Source organism: Camelus ferus, chromosome 3, assembly GCF_009834535.1.
Source record: "Camelus ferus isolate YT-003-E chromosome 3, BCGSAC_Cfer_1.0, whole genome shotgun sequence".
NCBI classification, from domain to species: domain Eukaryota; kingdom Metazoa; phylum Chordata; class Mammalia; order Artiodactyla; family Camelidae; genus Camelus; species Camelus ferus.
The window spans coordinates 25,238,044-25,258,554 of record NC_045698.1 but is presented as its reverse complement, the minus strand read 5'-3'; the positions used below and the strand labels follow the sequence as shown (position 1 = coordinate 25,258,554).

The following is a 20,511-nucleotide window of genomic DNA, read 5'->3' as shown; positions in this document are numbered from 1 at the left end:
TGGGGTCCATGGACTGTCACTTGGGGACATCTGTGTTGTTGCTGATGGTGGCTCTGCCGCATAGTTATGCATGCTGTTCTGGGGCACCTGCTGAGGGAGTGAGTGCCCTTCTCAGTAAGCCATGGGGCCTGGCACAGAGCTGCAGACTCTGGGAGGATAGGGCTCAAAGGGGCCATCACCTCACCTAGGACTACACCGAAGTCACCAGGTTTGCCTCTAGGGGGCGCCAATTTCTATTTCAAGCCAAGGTGGTCTTCAGGTTAGTGATGGCCCTGTCTGATGGAGAAGCGAAGACCAGTGATTCTAGTTTTTTAAGATGATACTCAAACCCAGATCTGTTTTTTTCCCCTGCCATAAAATAGATGACCCCTGGCCCTTTTGGCTTATTTTATTTTATTAGGTTTTTTAATAGGGGGAGGTAAATTAGGTTTATTTATTCATTTATACTTTTTGAGGGAGGTATTGGGGATTGAACCCAGGATCTCATGCATGCGAGGCACATGCTCTACCACTGAGCTATATCCTCCCCCTCTTTTGCCTTATGAACTGTGTGAGATGAAGGATTTGCTAGCTTAGAGGGCCAGGTGGAGTTCACAAACACGGCTACACAGGACTCTGAAGTCGTGTCTGTCTTGGTTCTTTTGGGGTTGACCAAGATAGACGTGGCAGGTTTTCAAGGAGACAATTCTTTTCGCCTTGTTTTGTAAAAAAAAAAAATCTGCCAAAGCTTTTGTATTTTTTCCTCCTTTCTATAGATGAATACACAGCCCTTGGCTGTCATCAATTCCTGCTCACCTACCCACAAACCGATACGTTACATTGACGCTAAAGGAAAACAATTTAAATCAGTAGGAGCATTTGTTGTCCTGAGAATTAAATGAGATAATATATTCAAGGGGCTGAGCACAGTGCACGATGAACTCTCAGTAAGTGGTCACTTATTTTTTCAAAATAAATTGAGATGTAGGATACACATGCACAGTCCTAAAAGCCTTCACGCCTTATCAAGTTAGAAGTGAAACATCTCTTGCTGTAGGCTCTCAAAGCCTTAGGCAGCCACTGTAAACACCCTCAAAACACTGGTCATTACAAGTTATGAATTGACGTAAAATTGGAGGCTCTAGTCTAAACACCCCTTGTCAGCACTGGAAAGCAGGAGAGGAGATCAAGGGAAGATGAGAGACAGAACAGCCATTCCTGTTTGTTAGCTTTTTTTTTCCCCTCTGTATTAAAAATCAACTCTAAGATTGCTAAGAAACTGGCTGTCGTGTAAGCTGGGACATTGACTCTGATTTGGGACAAAGCAATCTGCATTTTCTGCACGCTGCCTGCCCCTGCACCCACAACCAATTGTTGTGGTTGGTTAAAACCAATCTGCAACATGGCATAGTGGTTTCCAGGCTAGGTCTGTTTCTCCTTATGAAAATAGTGATTGTTAAAACAATAATGACGATGGTAATACCTATTTCACAGGGTCAGTTTAAGGATTAAATGGGGAAATATCTCTAAAATGTTCTGCACAGGGCCTGGCTCACAGAGGTGTTCAGGGAGCATTAGCTGAGATCAGGCACTGGAAAGAAAGACTATGAAACTTCATGCATTCATCAGAGCTTGTCAAGTGCCCTCTATGTGTCTGTGCTGGGCACTGTGCTGGGAGCACACCTCCAGACAGGGAGACAGGGCCCGAGCGGTTTATGGGCTCATAGAACCATCATGTAGGGTAGACGAGCGACAGAGGACACAGTTGCAGTGTGATGAGCAGACATCCAGAGGTGATGGGAATGTCTGTGGGAATTTCGTATTTTGCACAGCCTACTCCAATCTTCTTGTTGCCTGTACTGTAGCTTGAACTTTGTCTTCCATACAAAGCCAAGCGGGTCAGTAAATGGGTAATTTTGACAAAGCCATGACTCAGGATCAAAGGAATCCTGCGCTCACCTCATTTATTCCTTGTACCAGTCTTCAAGGTCATGCTCAGATAACCCAAGATATCCATGTTTTCCCTTTTCCGCATGGATCTTTTAGTGGAAGAGACTTACCGGTCTCTCTGGAAAGGCATGTGTTTAAGAGCCTTCCAATCAAGGTTGCTTTCTCATATATGCCTTTATTTTCTTGCAGTACATCAGGCAGATTTTCTCTTAAGGAAGGGAAGTGAGCCAGGCAGAATTTCTAGATCACAGGTACCTCACTGCCCTTTCTGCTCCTGCTAATCCATTCTTGAGGGTAGTTCTTGGCCATATTTTTGTTTCTCATTGAAGGAGGCATTAGAAGTGCCATTCTGTTGCATTCCTGGGGAAGATATTCAGCAAAAGGCCTTCTTGAGAAATTATGGTTAAAGCTTAGTTAAACTGGAAACACTCTATCATTGTTCAAGAAGTTTTAGTGACTTTCCATTACCTGGACTGGAATCTGGAATACTGTTTCTTGCTTTTTGCAATGGTTTCTATGGCATAATTAGGGCAACACCTGCAGGGGTTGAGGGCCACAAGGTTGAGGAGCCCCAATTCACCTGTCTCTACCTTAGCCAGGGAGCTAATTTCATTTCAGCCAACATAAATTGGGCATTTTCAGTGCTCCCAGGTCTGGGCCAGGGCATGGCTATTTGGAAGATCATTATGTTTTGTAGGTCAGCAGATACCACTCAGTGCAGCTAAACCTTTAAGAGCCACAGGCGTGTTTATTTGGTTCAGACCTCAGCTAGCTTAGAACTAGAAGAGACCTTAGGAATTGTCTAGGACTCAGTGATGGATTCCCTTCTCCAGAATTTCCAATTTCCTCTTGAGTGTCCACACCTCCTGGGAGCAGGAAACCTATCCATCCAAGGGGCATAGTTCCACCTGCCACCCAGAGATTTTTTAAGTAAGAATTAAACAAAATATTACAAATAAAGAAACAAGGACATAGTATGCCCTCAACTAAATATTAATTCTTTTTCTACTAGGTTAGAAAGTTCTTCCCTAAATTTATCTCAGGACAAACTCCGTCTCTTCTAGTCATATTGGTTTTCACTTCACCTTCTGAGTCAACGTGAGACAGGTTTCCTCCTCCACGTGACAGCCTCAATGCTTTGGAGAGAGCCGCCTCCAGTCTCACCATTCCTACACTCATCTCATGCTCCTCAGTGTCACTATCTCAGAGCAGTGACATGTTCGGCTGCCAGAGATCCTCCTTTTTAGTTATATTATCCATCACCTTGGTTTTTAAAAAAAATTTTAATTGAAGTATAGTTAATTTACAATATTAGTTTTAGGTTTACAGCAAAGCAATTCAGTTATACATAGACACACACACATATATTTTCTTTTCAGATTCTTTTCCATTTTATGTTGTAAGAAACTGAATATAGTTCCCTGTGCTATACAGTAGGTTCTTGTTGTTTATCTACTTTATGTATAGTAATGTATGTCTGTTAATCCCTAACCTCTAATTTATCCCTCTCTGCCCTTTCCCCGTTGGTAACCATAGTTTGTTTTCTATGTCTGTGAGTCTGTTTTTGGTGTGTAAATAGAATTTGTATAATTTTTTTAGATTCCACATTTAAGTGATATCATATGATATTTGTCTTTCTGTGTCTGATTTACATCTCTCAATATGATAATAATCTCTATGTCCATTCACATTGCTGCATTGTTTTCTTTAAGCACTGTTCACACTGTCTTGCTTATCATTTCTTTATTGTTGTCTTGCTCATCATTTCTTTATTGTTGACTATACTATAAGTTCTTGAGGTGGGGATCTTGTCCCTCTTAGTCATTACTGAATCTCTTGTACTAGACCTGTGGCTGGCAAGCTCTCAACAAATACTCATTGATTATTAGTTCAATGAGTCAAGGAGCAAACCTGAAATGAGTCTTTCAAACATTCAATTTCTTGGGTTCAGGTAACCAAGTAGCTCCATCTTACAGATGACAATGAAGGATGAAGCTAAATTAGAGCAAGGAACATCTACTAGCCACTTCCTTTCTTAGACCTTTGAATACAGCGTGATACTGAGAGAAATGAAAAGAAGCTGTCAGGACAGGATCTTACGATACATGACGATATTTTACTGTGTGGTCTTGAAGAAGTCTCTCCACTTTTTAGAGCTTCAGTTTCTCATGTAGGAAATCCAGAAGGCAGACAACTTGATAGTGAAGGTGCCTGGACTCCACATGGCTCAAGTTCGCTTAAGAACTGAACATTCTCCATTTGCAAAGGGCCAGTGGTACCCAAATCTGGATGTACATTTGAATCACTTAGGAGGTATCTTATTAAATCAACTTTACTGAGGTGCAATTTATATGCTATTAAGTGTATGCAATTTAAAGCGTATAGCTAGATGAGTTTTGACAAATGTATACACCTGTGTAACTACGACTCCAATAAAAATATAGAACATGATCATCTTACCAGAAAGTTCCCTCATGCCCCACAGCAACCAATTCACCATTTAACCCTCTGCCCTATGCAACCACCAGTCTTATTTCTATCAATCACTGCAGATTAGTTGTGTTTATTCTAGAACTTCATATATATATATATATATATATAAATGCACACATATATATACACACACACTCATATATAATCATATATACAATATATATTATCATAATGATACAGTGTTTACTCTGTGTGTCTGACTTCTTTTGCTCAGAATATTGCTCAGAATATTGAGATTTCACCCCTGTTGCTCCTTATGTCAGTAGTTTGTTTTATTTATATAGCTGAGTAATTGTTCATTCTAGAAAGCTTCTTAAATAGAGACTCCTGGGCTCCACTGATGCTCTTGACATTGGGATCTCTGAAGCTGAAGTCCAGAAACCCCTGTGTTTAACATGCTCTAGAAGGAATTCTTATGCAGAAGCTGAGATTGGGAAGCTTTTAATGAGGGGATTTTCCCCTTCCAGTTCAAATAGTTCCTACAATGCAACTGTTCGTTGGCTGGGAGTAAACTGGTCACAGGTTCTGTGCAGGACTGAGAACTCTCCTTCCTGTTGGACTGTCTCAGCCAGAGCGGTGGCCTTCCACAGCTCGTGAGGTTCCTGGTGCCTGTGACAAATCCCGGAGAGTAGGCTCTGCACATACTCTTTCAGCTCTAAGGCACCTGTAAATTGAGTTACGGGTCTTAGTGTTCACAGGTAAGTCTATAATCGTAATCCATAAAGGCTCGCCCCCGTCACAGAGAAGCAGAGGTCCTGTGAGGAGGCTTTCATTTCAGCCCAGCTGCTGGAATTACTCATGACACTTTTATGAGTTGTTTTACTGTCTGGTAAAGTTTTTTTTTTCATTTTTCCCCTTAACAAATAAAGGCAGCATTCTTTGACCATAGTACACAAACGCCACCTTCAGGAAGGAAAGATAAGATTCTCGTTAGGCCGCAGGGACCCAGTTTCCTTTCCTGTATGAGAACTTGCAAAAAAGTCTTAAGATCAATATACAGTTTATGTTTTTATAAACCTTCATTCCAGATCTTAAAGAGATAGACTTTATTTTTCAGGGTGGCTTTAGGTTCACAGGAAAATTAAGCAGAAAGTACAGAGATTTTCCATAGATTCCCTCCTGTATATACACAATGCTCCGCACCAGATTAGCTCGCTTATTACAGTAGATGAGGCTGCATCGTTGTCTCCCACGCTGCAAAGTTTTGATTAGGTTTCACTCTTGGTGTTGTATATTCTATGGGTTTGGACAAATGAATAATGACATATATTCACCATTATAGTACCATATCTCATACAGATAGTTGCACTGCCCTAAAAATTCTCTGTGCTCTGCTATCTATCCCTCCCTCCCCTCGAACTCCTGCCAAACACTGATCCTTTCACAATTTCTATAGTTTTGCAGAATGTCATATATTTGAATTATACAGTATGTAGCTTTTTAAGGTTGGCTTCTTTCACTTAGTAACAGGAATTTAAGATTCCTTCATGTCTTTCCATGACTTGTAGCTTGTTTCTTTTTTAGCACTGAATAATATTTCATTGTCTGGATTTACCACAGTTTATTTATCTGATCACCTTCTGAAGGGCATCATTGTCATTTCCAAGTTTTGGCAATGACGAATAAAGCTGCTGTAAACATCAGTGTGTAGGTTTTTGTGTAAACATAACTTTTCAACTCCTTTGGATAATACCAAGAAGCACAGTTGTTGGATTCTGTGGTAAGAGTATGATTAGTTTTGCAAGAAACTGTCAAATTGTCTATTAAAGTAACTGTATCATTTTGCATTCCCGCCAGAATGAATCAGAGTTCCTGTTGCTCCACATCCTCACCAGCATTTGGCGTTGCCATTATTTTGGATTTCAGCAATTCTAATGGGTATGTAGCGATATCTCATTGTTATTTTAATTTGCAATTCCCTAATGACGTATGATATACAGCATCTTTTCATAAGCTTATTTGCCATCTGTATATCTTCTTTGGTGAGACTGAGATCTTTTGCCCATTTGAAAAACTGGGTTGTTTATTTTCTTATTGTTAAGTTTTCAGAGTTCATTGTATATTCTGAATGCAGCCCTTTATCAGATAATCCTTTTGCAAATATTTTCTTCCAGTCTGTTGCTTGTCTTTTCATTCTCTTCATGGTGTCTTTTGCACATTGGCAGTTTTTAATCTTCATAAGTCTAGTCTATCAATTATTCTTTCACAGATTGTAACTTTTGGCATTGTATCTAAAAAGTCATTGCCATACCCAAGGTCATCTAGGTTTTCTCTTATGTTATCTTCTGGGAGTTTTATAGTTTTGCATTCTACATTTAGATCCATAAACCCTTGTGCGTTAATTTTTGTGAAGGGTAGAAGATCTTTGTCCAGAGTCATTATTTTGCGTGTAGATATCCACTTGTTCCAGCCCCTTTTGTTGTAAGGACAACGTTTTCTCCATTGTATTGTCTTTACTCCTTTGTCAAAGATCCATTGACTGTATTTATGTGGGTGTATTTCTGGACTCTATTCTATTCCATTGATCTATTTGTCTGTTTCTTTTTCTGTTTGATTACTGTAGTTTTATAGTATAATCAAGTACAAGTAATAGAAATGTTGAAATTGGACAGTGTCAATCCTCTGATTTTGCTCTCCTATAATATTCTGGGTCTTCTGTCTCTCCATATAAACTTTAAAATCAGTTTGCAGATATTCACAGAATATCTTGCTGGGATTTTGATCAGAACTGCATTGACTCTATAGATCCATTTGGGAAGAATCGACGTCTTGATATACTGAATCTTCCTATCTATGAACACGTAACATCTCTCAATTTATTTGGTTCTTTTTGGTTTCTTTCATTAGAGTTTTGTGGTTTTCCTCATGTGGATCTTATACATATTTTGTTATCTTTATACCTAAGTATTTTAGTTTTAGAAGTACTGATGTAAGTGGTATTGTGTTTTAAAATTCAAATTCCACTTGTTTATTGCTAGCATACAAAAAAGCAATTGATTTTTGTATATTAACTTTGTATCTTGCAATCTTGCTATAATTGCTGATTGGTTCCAGGGTGTTTTTGTCAATTTCAGATTTTCTGTATAGACGATCATGTCATCTATGAACAAAGACAGTTTTGTTCCTTATTTTCCAAATTTTACGCCTTTTATTACCTTTTCTTGTCTCATTCCATTAGTTAGGACTGACAGGACAATGTTGAAAAGGAGTGGTGAGACGGGACATCCTTGTCTTGTACCCGATCTTGGTAAGAAATCTTTTAGTCTCATCATTAAGGATGATGTTAGCTGTAGGTTTTTGGTAGCTGCTCATACAGTTAATTTTAATCTGTTTCATGTAAATATCTTAAATCTTTTGAAATGTTACTAAAAAAATGGAAGCAATGAGAACTCAGGCAACATTGAACTATGAAAAGTTTATCAGATATCTTTGTATACTACAAATAGTTAATTGTGTTTTAAATCAGCTAGTTAAAGAAAATTGTTCATAAGTAGTTTCACATTAAAATCTGGAAAACATGGGTTCTTCTGGCCGATCTTTAGTCTATGTGTTGTTAAATAAATTCTTTCCTAACTGGCCATACTTACACATTATAGATTTTACTACTATGATTTACATTTTGTTCACTGTTAGTCTCATGATGGTTTCGATAATTATGACATCTTTCAACATCTTTTGTGTGGCTAGTACTATAATAAAAACACTAAAAAGTTTAAGTCATGGTTTCTTCCTTCTAGGGACTTTGAGATCCACTAGGGAGTCAAGAGAGACATTAGGTATCTGGTTAGCACGAGCAATGGCTTGGAATTGGGAATGAACATGACATGGATAAGAATACGGAAGCAGAGGTTGAAAAGAATGGTCATGGAATTTCGATGGATCCATGGGGAGAGGTAAGTATCTCTTTAAGATGTGTTTATTCATAATTTTATTTTCTGTAATGATAAAGGAGGGGATTTTTACACTTTAAACAGAACGAATAGAACCATATTTTAGTTTCATGATTTATGTTGCTTGTTATAAGTAACTGCAACTATCAGACATATGATAGAATGATTAAAATACCCCCTCCACCCCTTAAGGATGTTAGGATACAGCATGTCCTTTCCCGCTTCCCCCTCAACATTTTTGGAAGGTGGTGAGAGAGCTAGTCTGGCTGGAGCAATGGGCCACTGCATTTGTAGGTAGGATGAAGGCAGATTTCTTCATCCTGGCTTCCATTATTTGGGTCTTCCTCTGACCCTGTCCCCGAAAGTAAGGTGCTAATCACCCAAAGAACGAAAGCTCTTTTACTACCATTGTAAAGACAGCATGGGCTGCTGCATTCATAGAAAAATGCCTAGTGTACCAAATATGTATAAATTTGGTTTTCCTGCTACTGTCAGTTGAGTCCCAGTTCTCTATTTCTGTGATAATGGAAATTTCCTGCATGCTTGGCTTATTGTCCTCAGGTTTCAGTGCTAGTGAGGGGACTGCATCATCGAGATTTGTGGTATGAATATTAGAGGTTGCCTCTGCTAACCCTCCGAGGAGTCAGAGGGTAGAATGCAAATGTTACTGGTGCTCTCTGGGGTCACAGGTCACAGGGCTAGGGCTGGTCATCTCCCTAGTTCCTATCCTACTCTGTGGAAGTTTAACAGTCAAAGTAGCCCTTACAAAAGCGACCTTGTATAAAGGTCTCAATGTCGGCTTTCCAAAGCTTCAAAAAAGGGCACGACTGTATTTCTCTCCTTCTTTTTTCATAGTGGCTGACCACCTATAAAATCTCCCACTCTGAAAGACAATGGTATATGTATAGGTTCTCCTGAAGAGCTTTCTTGATTAATGTGGATGAAGGCTGCTGTTCACTGGTATATTCAAGAGTGTTTGTTGAATACTTACTTTGCAAAAACTCCATGCTTAGGGGTGGGGAGACAGTGGTGAGCGAGCAGTTAGTCACTGCTCTCAACGTATTTAGAGTCTAGCTGGAAAGGCAAAAAGTAAATCATAGCTGAAATGCAGTGAGTGCTCACATGGGAAGAATACAGGGGGTTATAGCAAAAGGATCTAACCAAGTCAGATGGATAAATTAGAAATTAGCCAAACAATGGGCAGAGGAAGAGTGCTTCAGGAAGCAGGACAGCCTGGACCAAGCACTGGTCTTGCTGGAGCAGAGAGTCTAGGGGAGAGTAGCGAGAGAGGTATGAACAAATACAGGAGGCAGAGGCAGAGGTCTGACCATCATGGTCTCGGTCCTCCTGGAGAGTGTGAATTTTATCAAAAGTGCAATGGGAAACCATGGAAGAATTTAAAAGCAAAATGTGTGTATTAGAAGTGCCTTATACTCCAGACTGAAACAGGGACACAGACAAAGGCTTGTTTACAAATGCTAAGCATCAGGAACCCTCTAAATTTATCCCCAGTCCTGCCACATATTCACACGATCACCCGCTGGCATTACTTTTCATTTTGGGTTAGGATGAAATATGGGAAAGAAAATGAAAATTAGTGCTAATGCTTTGGATTCTCTAGGATTCAGAGATTTCCACGAGCCAGGATGGTTGAGGATAAGATTGACACTTCAGAATAATGAAGGAAACTGTTGTTACAGTGTCCAGATGAGAAAAGGCGAAAGGAAATTCAAGATGTGAGCAGTGCTTATCTCTATAAGTGATTTTACTTTATGATTTATATTTTTCAGTGGTCTCTAAATTTCTGTATTTATTTCGTAATCAGAGAAAACATTACTTTTAATTCAGAGTAAAATAATAAAGTTAAACCTTCCAGAATTTTTCTCCTTTCTTTTATTCTTTCATCATCCTTCCATCTTTGCACTTCCTGAAGGTCACAAGGAGCAAGTTTCGATTCATTATTCATTATTCAGGACCCTGGGACCCTGGAGGAAAAGCCCTGGGAGGTCAGACTGACACAAAGGTGATAAATTCCATTTCACCATTGATTTTTATAGCTGCTGCATTTCTTTCAGTCTCTTTTTGCCCCAAGCAGCATTAATAATAGATTTCATATCTTCTTCCAAGCATTTCTTTCAGTCTCTTTTTGCCCCAAGCAGCATTAATAATAGATTTCATATCTTCTTCCAAATTTAATGTTCTGCCCCAGTCTGTCGCTGAACTAGGCTCATGCGACTAACACAGATTTTCTTCTGAAATCCTATGTCCTGAAATATCTCTGAAAACACACTTGGCAATGGGGGGATGGTGTGTAGGTTGTCATCATTTGTGCAAGTTCATAGAATGATCTGAATGACTTGGTCAAGGCCTTACGTGAGACTTGTGATGGACTCTCGTTTTAACAAAGAGGAAACTAAAATCAAGACAGGTTAAGTGACTTGATCATGGCCATGCAGCTAGTGAGCAGCAGAACTAGGACTAGATTTCAATTTAAATTTTCCTGTTCTTAGACTATTGTTCTCAGTTGGTCCCACTGCCTGCCCATTAATGGTGCCAGCCTGGGGAGATAGAGTTGGGAGGGGATGAGATGGCTGAAGAGTGAGTTCATAGCAGGCACAGGGGGGCATAGGGAAGTGGAAGGGTGGAAGATGGAAATCAACAGGGGAGGAAAACAGGGGGTGCGCCAATCTCAGGGCAAGGCTCAAACGATCCAGTCTAATCCAGATCAGGGCTGGCAAGCGTCTTTGATTGGTCCATCCGGCTGAGTTCCCCAAGCTGTACTCCCGGAACAGTGCCCAGCTGGCAGAATGAGAATCATTTGAAAAATATCCGGAAATTGCTACTCACCAGGGAGCATCTGTGAAAAATACTGGCCGCAAATGAGCTGGCAGGGAATCAGGGACTGCCAGGTCACCCTGCCACGGTGAGTGTGTCTGAAGGAGTTCCGGAGTCATTTCCCAGATGGACCCCTCAGCTGCCATAAGTGGCTGGGAGCTGTGGACTCTTGCAGTGTTTCTTGGGATGCAGGAGATGCGTTCCAGAAAAGCTGAGGGCAAATCAGAGTTTTAGACCTGGAGTCATATTTTCCAAATGCACTCATGAGTATTCCTAGTGGTGACTGTCTAAATTGAAAGATTTAAAAAAGTGTATTATTTCATAAATGATTTGCCTTTTCATAAATCTGGATTTCTTAATACAGAATTCATCCTGGGTCATGATGGTGAAGAAATTCTAGGGCACTGAGACATAATCTGTATTTTTGCACAACTGTTGCCGGGAATGGTAAGTCAGAGACAGAATTAGACCGTCTTCTCAGTAGACTGGGATCCTGGGATTTGGCCTGCATTGTTGGCAATTTGTCCAGCCTCTGAGCTCAACGGCTCCTTAAGAAATCACGGCTGGAAAAATCTAAGTCAACATTTTAGCTCATCCGTTCCTATCCCAGGTTATCCTCAATGATGCAGGAAAAACGGATATGGGGTGTGAGCAGGGCCATGTCCCAGGCTTCGGCTGAGCCCCTGGGACGTGCCCCACCAAGTGTGGGTCCTTGGCTTCATGCAGGAAAGAATTCAAGAACGAGCCACTGTTGAGTAAATGTAGATTTATTCAGAGAGATACATTGAAAGGCAAGAGAAAGGCCACAAAGTGTAGGGGTTGGGTGCTCAGATTAAAGTAAAAGTAGGTACACACTCCATAGACAGAGTGTGGGTTTGTCTCTGAACGGGGGGAGAGAGAGAGAGAGGCAGTGGTTGCGAGGCACCACGTTGCCAGGTTTTATGGGCTTGGTGGCTTTATATGCTAATAAGTGAAAGGACCAGTCTAACTAGTCCTGGGATTCCCAGGTTGGCCTTTCCCACTCTTTGACCATTTGTGGCTAGCCTTGGGACTGCCATGGTGCCTGTGGGCATGTTATTCATCACGCTAACATATTACAATAAGCATATAATAAGCTCAAGGTCTACTACTAGAAGTCAGATCTCCCACCATCTGGACCCTCAAGGCCTACAGGGGGTTGAATCTTTCACCATTTTGATGTTAATTGCTGTAGCATTCCTTGAATGGCTGTGCCCTGCCCACTTCCTGTCTCACCAAGATCCTCCAGTGATTTTTTTCTTGTCTCCTACACCCTAATGTCTTTCTTCGAAATGCTGAAGTTCTCAGCAAGATAGCTTGTAAATATTTTGGTTTGAGCTCAGAGTCCAGGCTCTTTGATCTCATCTGGGAATGAGATCATTTGCTGACCCCTATTGACTCTTTGCTATGTTCTCTGGTCTTTTCACCTGCTGGGTAGAATCAGGCAGTTCACCAGAAAAGGGTGCTCTGAGTTTTACTAAAACAGTGGGCATTAAGAGAATAAAATGTTTGCTTACCATTTGTATTAGTTAGTGTTCTCTAGAAAAACAGACCCAATAGAGTATATATAGAGAGAAAGAGAGAGAGAGATGTATATACATCCATCCATATGAGGAGATTATTAGAGGAACCAGCTCATGTGATTATGGAGATGGAGAAGTCCCACAACCTGCCATCTGCAAGTAGGAGAACCAAGAAAGCCTGTGGCGGGGGTTGGGGGGGGTTGTAATTTAGTCAAAACCAAAGGCCTGAGAATTGGAAGAGCCATTGGTATAAGTCTGGATTGGAGTCCAAAGGCCCAAGAGCCAGGAGTGCTGACGTGTGAGGGTAGAGAGGATGGATGTCCCTGCTCAAGCAAAGACAGCGGATCTGCTTTTCCTCTGCCTTTTTGCTCTATTCAGGCCCTCGGCAGGTTGGACGATGCCCACTTGTATCGGTACTGATTCGAATATTAATCTCTTTTGGAAACACACTCACAGACACACCCATAAGAAATGTCGTACCAGCTATCTGGGCATCCCCTAGCCTAGTCAGGTTGACACAGAAAATTAACCATTTTACATCGTCCAAGTCAAATACACAAACTGCCCTGTTCATGAACTTCTACCCTCTTGGTGGCCTGTCTGGTGGCTTCTGTTTCAAACACATGCAAGACCATAGGCTGAAAAGAAAGAAAACACAGTAATGGAAATGACCTCACAAACAGTAAGACTCCTTTTTAGAAAAGATGAAAACATCCCAGATGGGTCACACAATGGCTCTCAGAGAAGAATTCCCAAGAATTCAGGACACAATTTCTTCAAAGGCTTTTCTTTGTGGATTCCCTTCCCCTACACTTGACCTTTCAGCCCCACTGAGTACGAAGGCTCTTTCAGAGAGAGAATTGAGAATCAGGGTGAAAAGAAAGAGCCTTCGGGCAGCTAAGAGGTATGAGAGAGAAAGAACAATGGGAAAGGGGATTTTAATTATTGCTGAGTGACAAGATTTGAATCTCTCTTACTTTCTTTAAAAAACAACTGAAAATGGAATGTCTTTTCATTACTTTTGATTTGTAGACTGTTTTTTTTTTTTTAAATGTGTCTAAGTATTATCTGAGCCTTGAAGAACTTTAGGGTTTATTCAGTTTAGATCAAAATATCTTTTCTTTTAGTAAAGGAGGTTGGGAGTGGAGATGGAAGGTTGTTTCATACTTCAGAAATCCTTAAGAGATACATTCAACTCACAAAGCCTCAATGAAGACTCCACAGGAGACACTGAGTTTGGTAGAAATCCCTTTGTCCCTTGTCAACCCAGTACCCAGAGGGGTCCAAACTAACAGTGGGATCCCATGTTCCATCTGATGCATCTGCTGGTGCAGATGCCCACTTACGTTGTTAGGTCAGCCCGTCTTTTTGTCATGATTTCATGCGTGATCGCTGCTCATCTCCCTTGGCAGATGCCTTTGTTTCTCTTATATAAATATTTACAATCCCACTTAGAAAAATATTCCTTATTTAAATGGACAGACTTTAGTTGCCATCCACCAAAATGGATTGCATTAATACTCAACCTCCTTGTCACTTAAACCCAGCTTTGCTTTAGCCTGAGGCTCCCAAGCTTGGGTATGTATTAGGATCTCTAAGGGAGGGAGTGTCGTTAATGAGTAAGGAGTCCAGGTCTCATCCTAGGAATTCTGATCTGGGAGCGCTGGGCTGGCCCAGGAATCTGCATTTAACACGGACTTTCCTGTGACTCTGATGCAGGTTGGAGAGACTGCACTTCGAGAGAAACTGATAAAGGTACTTTCCACAGAGCCCACTCGAGGCATCGTATGAGTCACAAGCCTCCTCTAGGTCTGCACCCGGTGGTTACCAGCCTAAGTGAATCTTCACAGGGGAAGAGCAAGGGCCAAGGGATTTCACTGCCATGTTTTGATGCATAAAAGAATGCCAGGAACGCATGCCCTTTGGGTTGAGCTCCTTAGAAGCCCAAGAGCATTCTGGCGAGATAAGGCAAAGGATCTATGACGGAAAGATGAAAATCAGGCTTCCTTTCTGTTTCTTGAAAGCTATTTGGTCATTTTGGCGTGGAAAAAAGAACTGCCTGATCAGGGGGAGACTCACAGTGATTGTCTTCATAAGCTAAGGGCTGATTTTGTGGAAGGGGGTTTACAATGTTCCTGTATGGCTCCAGAGAAGAACCAGAGCAGTAAGTCAAGCTATCGGGAAGCAGAGTTTAGTTCAACAAAAAGAGGTAAATCAGAAAATGTCATCTATGAAGCCACCTAACTGGGGACACAAAAACTGTGTCAGTGTCCAAAAGCAGAGGGAAAAGAAGGGGGGCTGTCAACCCCACTGCTTTGTGGAACGTTCTCACTTCCCAAGGACATCTCATGTCCTTCAGGTGAACACAACCTTCTGACACACAGACAAAATGAAGTCACCTTTTTTCAACTGTCTACTTTCTAATGGATCATCCTGTGCTCCCTTGGAAAGTATACCAAGCACTTGGAGGCCACTCTGGCTTGACAGCCAATTCTCCAGTCCATTCTATTCGAACGAATAGCCCTGCCAGCGGACTGTGCTGAACAGCTGCTCCTTTCCCGGATCGAGAGCGCCATGGAGCTCAGGCTTGTTTCTTATGTTCCCGATGTAGAACCATTTCAATGAACAGCTGAAAACTTGCTGCAGTCTGCTCTTCTTACTCCCTTTTTGACTACAATTTGGTGTCCAGAAAATATCACCTGATACAAAAATTGAAAACAAACTTCATGGTTTTTAAAGAGGTATTTTTAGAGAATTAAACATACACACCATTGTGTGTGTGTGTGTGTGTGTGTGTGTATTCATGTGTGTGTGGTTGGAGGGAGGGGAGCGTACGGAGAGGAAGAAGTTTTCTCACCCCAGTTTTAGGGTCCAATTTCATGAGAAGAAAAAGAAAGCACAAATTTTGCACATCTATAATTAATATGATATAAAACATCCCTTTACATCAAAGAAGCTTGTCATTTAATTCTATACACAAGAAATAAAGATGATCACTTTAGTGAAGGAGGAATCATTCTATATTCTCTTTTATCTAGAATGCGTCTAGAACATGCATTCTTATTTTTCATGCTATAAACTCTGAGCTGGCTGATGAAAACAATAAAGCCCTTCTTAAAATAGCCTGTAAAGGTACATAATGAAATACATGAAATCTCAAAGGAAACCAATTATATTGAAACATTAAAAATCCAAATATAAAAAATCAAGTGTATGAGATATTAATACATGTGTTTATTTACTAACACATTAAATAACAAAATCTGGTGGCAGGTCTGTTGTGATTTCAAAGTAATGTTGAGCATAAACAATGCTTTGAGATATCTGCCATAGCTAGAATGTGACTAGAAAATACTTGTAATTTCTACTGTTGACATCACTAATAATACTAGCAGAGATGATTGCCTATATTCGTAGTTAAAAAAAAAAGTGCTAAATTTCAAATAGCAATTTGTGGAAATAGAGATGCAAGGTTTTTCCCATCCAATTTCACGTAGCCCTGAATCCAGCTTCGGTCAGCAGCTCCTCCTCTAAATGAGGTTCCTAGGACTCGTCTTACTGTCCCTGACAAGGGAACTACTTGTGAGTGTGACAGTTCCATGCTTTCCAGAAGGTGTCAGACTTGCATTTCTGAAGACTGAAATCCAGCTACTGCTATAATCTCTCCAATGTTTCCTGACTTAATTTTTAAGGCAGATAATCCACCAGGTTGAGTCATTGAAAATTAGACAAAAAAATGCTGATTTCAAAGAGAAACAAAGAGCTTCAAGGAAATAATTTCTACAAGGACTAAGAAAGTGCTGTCTGAATTAAGAAATTTTATGCATCCCCCCCAAAAGATATGAAGAAACAGGAAATTGTTCTCTCGTCTTTTCAGTATGAAGACAGGATTCATGTTGTCAGTAAGAATCAGACATCGTGAAATTTCTGAAAATACACCACAGTCAACTCTTGCTTAAAGATGGGTAATTTATGTCCTCACGAGGATTCCATAAAGAGGAGGATTATAGAACAGAAGAAACGCCGAAGACCCAGCCTACAAGCGGAGGCATCTGGGTACAAAGCAGGGATTAGGCTGCGACTTCCTTTTACCTGAGTTGCACCCTAAGACTTCTTCAAGTTTTCCAAGAAAACAAATAATTTATTGGAAATCCAGTGCATTGAGTAAAAGATGTTTCCTAGACAGGTCATTATTCATCTGGGAACTGTATGGGCTTCATAAACATGTGTAATTGGCCAGTGGGTTTTCTTATATAAATGATCCACTACAATGGATAGATTCTGTGTTCATTGAATTTGGGGGAATTTCTTCTCTTTCCCCCTGATTTTCCTATTATACTTTCTAGTTGATCTTCATTAAAAAATGACCCCTGTAAAAAGTCTGGATCATTTTTCTCAAGTATTTGTCTTCCCAGAAAGACCTAGTGTCAACTTGGCCAAGTGATGTGCTTTTGTTAATGAAATTTAAACAGAAGTGATATATGTCAGGTCCAAGTAGAAGCTTTAATAGCCACTGAGTGGCTCTGCCACCTCTTTTTCTCTTTCTTCTGCCTCAAGAATGATATGTCCCTACATCAAAACGGCTCCTTAAGCTTGCACTGCAGAAGAAAAAGACATGAGGAAAAAGAGTGGCAGCCTACAGCAGCTGAAGTAAATTAAGCAAGGAAAAAGCCTTTCTTGTTTTAAGCTATTGATATTTAGAGATTGGTTGTTACACAGCAAAACTCAGTGAAAGCTGACTAATGTACACTCTAACTTTCATTTTCAATTGTCTTCCTCTCTCTCGGTTCAAGTAGTTATTGATATATAAGCCAATCAAAAATACAAGTTTATGATGGGTGCTTCTATTTAATGATCACTCCTAAAATAATTAAAAAATACAGTGCCTGATTGCTTGAAAAGCCTTTTCGGATTCTTGCCAAAGATAACATAACTACTGTATTTGGGTGTAAGTTGCAGGTTCCCAGGAAAGCTTCTGGGTCTCTGGGACTGGTGAATCAGCCTTGTTCTTGCTTCTGGAGGAATTAGTATGGAACAAAGAGATAAACTCTCATAAAGACACAAAGTTCCACTGACCATATGTTGTGGGTTTTGAGGCAGTCCCCATGTCAAATATCCCATTGACCCAGTGATATACATAAGTACCCAATTTTTGCTTCTAAAAACATGTATCTTAAGAAAATATATGATTCTACTTACATAAAGTTCAAAATGGGCAAAACAAAGCTACACTATTAAGTCAGGACAGAGTTTATCTTTTGGGAGAAATGGAGTGGTGACTGGGAAGGGGTAAGAGTGCAGCTTCGAGGTGGTAGGTGTCCTATTTCTTGTCCTGGATGGATGGATAAGTGTTCACTTTATGATCATTTGCTTATGTTTTGTAGTATTTTTCTGTTTGTATGTGACACTTCACAACAAAAAGATTTAACAATACAATCACTGTGGCCATAGCTTGCTTAAAACATATATGAAATAAAGAGCTTGAGAATCAACAAACTCTAACTTAAAGGACCCATTTTTTTTGGTGTAACAGAGAAAAACATTTTCTCATTCATCCTGGCTTTCCTGGGAACTGAGTGCAATTCAACTTAGTACTATTTTTTTCCTATATTGAGTGTCCTTGTTTTTTGGTTTATTTTAAAAACAGTGTACCAAGGGAAAATGCCATTAATTAGATAATTATACAAATATGTAATTATCTATTACATTGGGTAATTATGTCAGTAATTAACTATCTGTATTATTTCCAGAGTGCTGGGGATATTAAGCATGATTTTTGCCATGCTGGCTATCAGCTAACAGAGGGGAAACACTATCATATACAACTCCCCAGTCCAGAAAAAAAAACAATCAATAACAAATTAGTTCAGTAGGTAACAATTGCAGAGACAAAGCCAATGATGCCACCATCAGTGTGCAAACAGCATGGATTCCCCACTCGCCTCTAGCTGCTCCCTCCATTGCTGTCAGAAGTCATCTAGCTCTGGGCAGGATCTCTGACTCTTTAGGACTCGCTTTGTTCTTCTTTGATATTCTTATATCTCTCTTTTCCCACAAGGCTGGTTTAAGCACGGCTCTTCAGACACATTCCCAGAGGCTTCAGCAGTGACATGCTTCTCTCTATAACTATTCAGAAACTGAGGGTTGATCCTCAGAGTTTTCCTCATTATGAACTCAACCACCTCTGGGCTCTACGACCAGGTCTGCAAGGCTCCTTGAATTCTACGAACCAGGCAGCTGGTCTACGGGGCTCTGATGGTCAGAGGAGACAAGACAAAGGAACTAAGGAGCACGGAGAGAAATGGATTCTGCTTCCCACCTCCCCAAGTCAGCCAAGGACACATTTCCCAAACTCTTTTCCCCACTAACCAACATTTTTTTTTTAAAATAGGAAAAGAATAGTTATACCTTTGGTTTTAAATGAACTCAACTTGGCTCATGGCAGCCATAAGAAAAACTATATTTGCTATATATTTTGCAAAGAAAAACTATATTTAACTCCTTTGCAGTTAGATATGGTCTTGCGACTAATTTCTGGCCAATGGGATGAGAGTGGTTACAAATGCAAATTACAGGCAGGGGTGTAACCATCCTCACCTCTACCCTCTTTCTTTCATCCTGCCAACCAGAATGTGGATGCAACTTGAACCAGACATGGGAAACAACCCATGAATGGCAAAACAACAAGATAGAAGGAGTCTGAGTTGTTGTTAACTTGGCAGAGCAGAGCTGTCTTCCAAGCTCTGACTTTGATATGAGAGAAATTAATTTCCATCTTGTATTAGGCTTCGTTATTTTCAGTCTCAGAAACATGAAGCGAAACCCACATCTCAGCTGGGGAAGAGGCCATCTAGCCCAGTAATTCTCAACGGAGGAGGCACAGTTTTGTCCCCTAGGGAGCATTTGAAAGTGTCTGCAGACATTGTCACATTGTAGAGGTTACTGCTGGCACCTAGCGAATAGAGGCCAGGGTTGCTGCTAAACACCCCACGATGCACAGGACAGCTCCCTCCCCAACAAGAAAGAGTTGTGCAGCCAAAAATATCAATGGTGCTGAGGCTGATAAGTCACAAGGCACTTCAATTAATACTGAAGAGAATCCAAGACCCAGAGGAATGGAGTGAGACGCCTTGGTGCCACACAGATTATTGGGTGGGGACAAATACCCAGGTCTCCTGATGCTCAGGCCACTGCTTCAATATTTTTAACGAAACCATTTCACCAACTCTCAAACCAGATTCATTTTATTCTCCGTCTTCCCTTTATTCACTTGAGAGGATAGAAGGGGAGACATAGTACTTAAAGGACTAAGGAAATTCACACCCTTCTTCTACCTTGAGTCCATGATATTTTATCACTGAACATTTATCAAATATCTGTTTGGTCTAGATCCTTGGGCTGGATGCCAGGTTTGGATCTAGTTGGAGAATTAAGACAGATGCAAAAAGAGAAGACAAGCAATGCAATCGAGCGCATGGCAGTACCCAGAGAGGGGCCCTCAGTGTGTGGGGGGAGGAGGGGAGGAGAGGAGCAGGAGGTGGGCTCTGGGGGTGGAGAGCTGTGCCGGCACCAGGCCCTCAGCCCTGTGGACCTCCCCCTAGCTGCGGTGGGCTCCAGCATCAGTCCTCATCCAGGGTGTGAGGTGCTCTCTGCACAGCCATGGCACAGGCTCTGTCCCTCGGGGTTTGTGATGGACGTTTGCTGTGTTGGATGGCTTACTCCTCTCCTCTCCTCTCCCTTCTTAAGGCAGCGGTAATCTGATTTCCCTTTGCCAAGCTGCTCCACCCCCATATCTATAGGATTCTGGCAGGGATGCCAACCCT

The 20,511-nt window shown here is 40.9% G+C and overlaps 1 protein-coding gene across 7 annotated transcripts in view; it reads right to left on the bottom strand.

Moving 5' to 3' along the window:
* The window catches only part of LOC116660797, a 188,107-nt gene that overhangs the window by 53,557 nt on the left and 114,039 nt on the right, over window positions 1–20,511 (bottom strand). For 5 of the 7 annotated variants that reach the window (XR_004316438.1, XM_032471078.1, XM_032471086.1 and 2 more), the window contains exon 5: window positions 11,160–11,358. Coding sequence is in view for 6 of the 7 variants with exons in the window: in XM_032471078.1 (XP_032326969.1) it covers window positions 11,160–11,358 (199 nt within the window). In the remaining variant the exon portion in view is untranslated. Of the gene's footprint in view, window positions 1–4,571; window positions 5,087–7,561; window positions 9,387–11,159; window positions 11,359–20,511 lie in introns of those variants that run through there. The other 2 variants (XM_032471071.1, XM_032471094.1) reach the window with 2 other exon arrangements.